Below are 7,300 nucleotides of genomic sequence, written 5' to 3'. Positions count from 1 at the left end.
TGTATACGGCAGATGTGTGATACAGGGCGGTATATATTACTGTATATAGTGAGGGGGAGGTGTATATGGCTGATGTGTGATACGGGAGGTATATATTACTGTATATAGTGAGGGGGAGGTGTATATGGCTGATGTGTGATACAGGGCGGTATATATTACTGTATATAGTGAGGGGGAGGTGTATACGGCTGATGTGTGATACAGGGCGGTATATAATACTGTATATAGTGAGGGGGAGGTGTATACGGCAGATGTGTGATACAGGGCGGTATATATTACTGTATATAGTGAGGGGGAGGTGTATACGGCAGATGTGTGATACAGGGCGGTATATATTACTGTATATAGTGAGGGGGAGGTGTATACGGCAGATGTGTGATACAGGGAGGTATATATTACTGTATATAGTGAGGGGGAGGTGTATATGGCTGATGTGTGATACGGGGAGGTATATATTACTGTATATAGTGAGGGGGAGGTGTATATGGCTGATGTGTGATACAGGGCGGTATATATTACTGTATATAGTGAGGGGGAGGTGTATACGGCTGATGTGTGATACAGGGCGGTATATATTACTGTATATAGTGAGGGGGAGGTGTATACGGCAGATGTGTGATACAGGGAGGTATATATTACTGTATATAGTGAGGGGGAGGTGTATACTGCTGATGTGTGATACAAGGCGGTATATATTACTGTATATAGTGAGGGGGAGGTGTATACGGCAGATGTGTGATACAGGGCGGTATATATTACTGTATATAGTGAGGGGGAGGTGTATACGGCAGATGTGTGATACAGGGCGGTATATATTACTGTATATAGTGAGGGGGAGGTGTATACGGCTGATGTGTGATACAGGGAGGTATATATTACTGTATATAGTGAGGGGGAGGTGTATACGGCAGATGTGTGATACAGGGAGGTATATATTACTGTATATAGTGAGGGGGAGGTGTATACGGCAGATGTGTGATACAGGGAGGTATATATTACTGTATATAGTGAGGGGGAGGTGTATACGGCTGATGTGTGATACAGGGCGGTATATATTACTGTATATAGTGAGGGGGAGGTGTATACGGCTGATGTGTGATACAGGAAGCTGACAGAGGAGGAAGTTATAGAAAAAGCAGAAGCTGAGGGCGGGGGAGGGACGGAGCTGAGGAAACTTTCATGAAGTGTCTGATCTGTGGATCCATATTGTCGGGTGGACATGTCCCTCAGAGCCGGGGCTCAGTGATCTCGGGTCAGGATGGCGGCTGCTGACAAGCCTCTGAAGGAGGGACAGCTGCACATCAAGCAGAACAGGGTAGTAAAGGTGAGTGCTGCTCTGCAGTGTCTACCCCAGGTGAGTGCTGCTCTGCAGTGTCTACCCCAGGTGAGTGCTGCTCTGCAGTGTCTACCCCAGGTGAGTGCTGCTCTGCAGTGTCTACCCCAGGTGAGTGCTGCTCTGCAGTGTCTACCCCAGGTGAGTGCTGCTCTGCAGTGTCTACCCAGGTGAGTGCTGCTCTGCAGTGTCTACCCCAGGTGAGTGCTGCTCTGCAGTGTCTACCCCAGGTGAGTGCTGCTCTGCAGTGTCTACCCCAGGTGAGTGCTGCTCTGCAGTGTCTACCCCAGGTGAGTGCTGCTCTGCAGTGTCTACCCAGGTGAGTGCTGCTCTGCAGTGTCTACCCCAGGTGAGTGCTGCTCTGCAGTGTCTACCCAGGTGAGTGCTGCTCTGCAGTGTCTACCCAGGTGAGTGCTGCTCTGCAGTGTCTACCCCAGGTGAGTGCTGCTCTGCAGTGTCTACCCAGGTGAGTGCTGCTCTGCTCTATCACTTACCTTTCATCATGGTTCTCCACTATATGTGATGAGGCCGGTGGTATTTGAGGAGGTCATTGTGATGGTACATACCAGTATGGTCACCTATAGACATCTATCACTTACCGTTAATCATGGTTCTCCAGTATATGTGAGGAGGTCACTGTGATGGTACATACCAGTATGTTCACCTATAGATGTCTATCACTTACCTTTCATCATGGTTCTCCAGTATATGTGATTGTGATGAGGCCGGGGGTATCTGAGGAGGTCACTGTGGTGGTAATTTGTATATATCAGCGTGGCCATCATTTGGTTCTCCACTTTGACGTTTTTTACCGTGCATGGTGTTTGGAGAGGTTTTCCAGAGGAAAGAATAATTCAGGTTGTCCACTATGAATATATACAGGTTCACTTGTATGTAGGACTTGTCATCGTCACACCATATGGTTCCTCTCCATCTCTTGTGAATGTGTGTCACCAGTATATCACACATAGACCGGTCCTCACATTCCAGTGACCATGATTCTCATACGTGACGTCATGAAGCCAGAACTTTGCCTTCACCTCATGATGTGACACATTATCTGACAGAAGATGACGTAGAAAGGTTCTTGTGGACAAATGGAGCTCTGGATGCGATTCTTTCACCATGACCTGCGACTGTGATGCAGATTTCAGATGCCACCACCATTCAACCCTGGTAACCTTCTAGTTTCTCTGTGAATGCTCTAGGTGTCTGGTGTTGGAGGCATCTTCATCAGTAAGGTGAGGAAGTCTTTAAACCTATGAGTTTATTCATTGATATGGCACCGTCATATTCCACAGCAATGTAGGGAGAGTGTTACATCAGTCCTCATTGGTGCTTATAATCTGTACTTCACGTTACCGGGACTGTACGTTTTTGGCGTGTGGGAGGAAACCGGAAAACCTGGAGGAAACCCACACAAACATGGAGAGAACATGCAAACTCAATGCAGATCTTTTCTGTCAACACAGACTGATCTTGTTGTGGACCTGACATTGGCCATGCTCTGCTTTTACCATCTTTATAACCTCCTCAGACTCTTCTGCGCCCTTCTCCTCACCAGTGACCAGTATAGTCCCTCCGCTGAGGACTATTCTCAGTGTAAACCGGCCAAATGAACGATTAGCAGATTCCAGGGATCCAATGTGGAGGTCCTCGTCTTCTGAATCGTTTCTTCTAGAGGGGGCAATATCATCCAAGCCTGACTGCCAAATTGACCCTCACCCATCCTAATCTACCCCCTCCTTGACACTCACTTACCCTTATCTTTACTTGGACATCTCAGGCTGACCCTTACCCTCCAATTGACCCTCCTTGATCCTCACAATTGAACAGGCAGTTGTTTTCATGGACTCCAGCTACAGAGTATGATATGGGTCCCTCTCCTCTGTCTCATACTGTCATATAGGTGCTCTCCTCTCTCTCATACTCTCATTCAGGTGCCCTCCTCTCACTCATACACTCATTCAGGTGCCCTCCTCTCACTCATACTGTCATTCAGGTGCCCTCCTCTCACTCATACACTCATTCAGGTGCCCTCCTCTCATTCAGGTGCTCTCCTCTCACTCATGCTGTCATTCAGGTGCTCTCCTCTCACTCATGCTGTCATTCAGGTGCTCTCCTCTCACTCATACACTCATTCAGGTGCTCTCCTCTCACTCATGCTGTCATTCAGGTGCTCTCCTCTCACTCATGCTGTCATTCAGGTGCCCTCCTCTCACTCATACTGTCATTTAGGTGCTCTCCTCTCACTCATACACTCATTCAGGTGCCCTACTCTCATTCAGGTGCCCTCCTCTCACTCATACTGTCATTCAGGTGCCCTCCTCTCACTCATACTGTCATTCAGGTGCCCTCCTCTCACTCATACACTCATTCAGGTGCCCTCCTCTCACTCATACACTCATTCAGGTGCTCTCCTCTCACTCATGCTGTCATTCAGGTGCTCTCCTCTCACTGATACACTCATTCAGGTGCTCTCCTCTCACTCATACACTCATTCAGGTGCTCTCCTCTCACTCATACTCTCATTCAGGTGCTCTCCTCTCACTCATACACTCATTCAGGTGCTCTCCTCTCACTCATACACTCATTCAGGTGCCCTCCTCTCACTCATACACTCATTCAGGTGCTCTCCTCTCACTCATACTGTCATTCAGGTGCTCTCCTCTCACTCATGCTGTCATTCAGGTGCTCTCCTCTCACTCATGCTGTCATTCAGGTGCTCTCCTCTCATTCATACACTCATTCAGGTGCCCTACTCTCATTCAGGTGCTCTCCTCTCACTCATACACTCATTCAGGTGCCCTCCTCTCACTCATACACTCATTCAGGTGCTCTCCTCTCACTGATACACTCATTCAGGTGCTCTCCTCTCACTCATACACTCATTCAGGTGCTCTCCTCTCACTCATACACTCATTCAGGTGCTCTCCTCTCACTCATACACTCATTCAGGTGCTCTCCTCTCACTCATGCTGTCATTCAGGTGCTCTCCTCTCACTCATGCTGTCATTCAGGTGCTCTCCTCTCATTCATACACTCATTCAGGTGCCCTACTCTCATTCAGGTGCTCTCCTCTCACTCATACACTCATTCAGGTGCCCTCCTCTCACTCATACACTCATTCAGGTGCTCTCCTCTCACTCATACACTCATTCAGGTGCTCTCCTCTCACTCATACACTCATTCAGGTGCCCTACTCTCATTCAGGTGCCCTCCTCTCACTCATACTGTCATTCAGGTGCCCTCCTCACACTCATACTGTCATTCAGGTGCCCTCCTCTCACTCATACACTCATTCAGGTGCCCTCCTCTCACTCATACTGTCTTTCAGGTGCTCTCCTCTCACTCATACACTCATTCAGGTGCCCTCCTCTCATTCAGGTGCTCTCCTCTCACTCATGCTGTCATTCAGGTGCTCTCCTCTCACTCATGCTGTCATTCAGGTGCCCTTCTCTCATTCAGGTGCTCTCCTCTCACTCATACACTCATTCAGGTGCTCTCCTCTCACTCATACACTCATTCAGGTGCTCTCATTCAGGTGCCTTACTCTCATTCAGGTGCCCTCCTCTCACTCATGCTGTCATTCAGGTGCCCTCCTCTCACTCATACACTCATTCAGGTGCTCTCCTCTCACTCATACACTCATTCAGGTGCTCTCCTCTCACTCATACACTCATTCAGGTGCCCTACTCTCATTCAGGTGCCCTCCTCTCACTCATACTGTCATTCAGGTGCCCTCCTCTCACTCATACTGTCATTCAGGTGCCCTCCTCTCACTCATACACTCATTCAGGTGCCCTCCTCTCATTCAGGTGCTCTCCTCTCACTCATACTCATTCAGGTGCTCTCCTCTCACTCATACACTCATTCAGGTGCTCTCCTCTCACTCATGCTGTCATTCAGGTGCTCTCCTCTCACTCATACACTCATTCAGGTGCTCTCCTCTCACTCATGCTGTCATTCAGGTGCTCTCCTCTCATTCATACACTCAATCAGGTGCCCTCCTCTCAGTCATACACTCATTCAGGTGCTCTCCTCTCACTCATACTGTCATTCAGGTGCCCTCCTCTCACTCATACACTCATTCAGGTGCCCTCCTCTCACTCATACACTCATTCAGGTGCTCTCCTCTCACTCATACACTCATTCAGGTGTTCTCCTCTCACTCATACACTCATTCAGGTGCTCTCCTCTCACTCATACACTCATTCAGGTGCCCTCCTCTCACTCATACACTCATTCAGGTGCTCTCCTCTCACTCATACACTCATTCAGGTTCTCTCCTCTCACTCATACACTCATTCAGGTGCTCTCCTCTCACTCATACTGTCATTCAGGTGCTCTCCTCTCACTCATGCTGTCATTCAGGTGCTCTCCTCTCACTCATGCTGTCATTCAGGTGCTCTCCTCTCACTCATACACTCATTCAGGTGCTCTCCTCTCACTCATGCTGTCATTCAGGTGCTCTCCTCTCACTCATACTGTCATTCAGGTGCTCTCCTCTCACTCATACACTCATTCAGGTGCCCTACTCTCATTCAGGTGCCCTCCTCTCACTCATACTGTCATTCAGGTGCCCTCCTCTCACTCATACTGTCATTCAGGTGCCCTCCTCTCACTCATACACTCATTCAGGTGCCCTCCTCTCACTCATACTGTCTTTCAGGTGCTCTCCTCTCACTCATACACTCATTCAGGTGCCCTCCTCTCATTCAGGTGCTCTCCTCTCACTCATGCTGTCATTCAGGTGCTCTCCTCTCACTCATGCTGTCATTCAGGTGCTCTCCTCTCACTCATGCTGTCATTCAGGTGCTCTCCTCTCATTCAGGTGCTCTCCTCTCACTCATACACTCATTCAGGTGCTCTCCTCTCACTCATGCTGTCATTCAGGTGCTCTCCTCTCACTCATGCTGTCATTCAGGTGCTCTCCTCTCACTCATACTCTCATTCAGGTGCCCTCCTCTCACTCATGCTGTCATTCAGGTGCCCTCCTCTCACTCATGCACTCATTTAGGTGCTCTCCTCTCACTCATACACTCATTCAGGTGCTCTCCTCTCACTCATTCACTCATTCAGGTGCTCTCCTCTCACTCATACACTCATTCAGGTGCTCTCCTCTCACTCATGCTGTCATTCAGGTGCTCTCCTCTCACTCATGCTGTCATTCAGGTGCTCTCCTCTCACTCATGCTGTCATTCAGGTGCTCTCCTCTCACTCATACACTCATTCAGGTGCCCTCCTCTCATTCAGGTGCTCTCCTCTCACTCATACTCATTCAGGTGCTCTCCTCTCACTCATACTGTCATTCAGGTGCCCTCCTCTCATTCAGGTGCTCTCCTCTCACTCATACTCATTCAGGTGCTCTCCTCTCACTCATACACTCATTCAGGTGCTCTCCTCTCACTCATGCTGTCATTCAGGTGCTCTCCTCTCACTCATACACTCATTCAGGTGCTCTCCTCTCACTCATGCACTCATTCAGGTGCCCTCCTCTCACTCATGCACTCATTCAGGTGCCCTCCTCTCATTCAGGTGCTCTCCTGTCACTCATACTCATTCAGGTGCCCTCCTCTCACTCATGCTGTCATTCAGGTGCTCTCCTCTCACTCATACTCTCATTCAGGTGCTCTCCTCTCATTCATACACTCATTCAGGTGCTCTCCTCTCACTCATACACTCATTCAGGTGCTCTCCTCTCACTCATACACTCATTCAGGTGCCCTCCTCTCACTCATACACTCATTCAGGTGCCCTCCTCTCACTCATACACTCATTCAGGTGCCCTACTCTCATTCAGGTGCCCTCCTCTCATTCATACTCTCATTCAGGTGCACTCCTCTCATTCAGGTGCTCTCCTCTCACTCATACTCTCATTCAGGTGCTCTCCTCTCACTCATACTCTCATTCAGGTGCTCTCCTCTCACTCATACACTCATTCAGGTGCTCTCCTCTCACTCATAC

The 7,300-nt window shown here is 49.1% G+C and overlaps 1 protein-coding gene across 2 annotated transcripts in view; it reads left to right on the top strand.

The window, feature by feature from the left end:
- The first annotated feature begins 1,131 nt into the window (after nt 1-1,131).
- The window catches only part of LOC122923005 (docking protein 1-like), a 54,933-nt gene continuing 48,764 nt past the window's right edge, over nt 1,132-7,300 (top strand). The window contains exon 1 of one of the 2 annotated variants that reach the window (XM_044273795.1): nt 1,132-1,324. In XM_044273795.1, the coding sequence (XP_044129730.1) occupies nt 1,259-1,324 (66 nt within the window). In that variant the 5' untranslated portion in view covers nt 1,132-1,258. The remainder of the gene's footprint in view (nt 1,325-7,300) is intronic. The other variant, XM_044273794.1, reaches the window with a different exon arrangement.

Source organism: Bufo gargarizans, unplaced genomic scaffold, assembly GCF_014858855.1.
Source record: "Bufo gargarizans isolate SCDJY-AF-19 unplaced genomic scaffold, ASM1485885v1 original_scaffold_1150_pilon, whole genome shotgun sequence".
NCBI lineage: Eukaryota > Metazoa > Chordata > Amphibia > Anura > Bufonidae > Bufo > Bufo gargarizans.
This window is presented reverse-complemented; position numbering and strand designations above follow the sequence as displayed.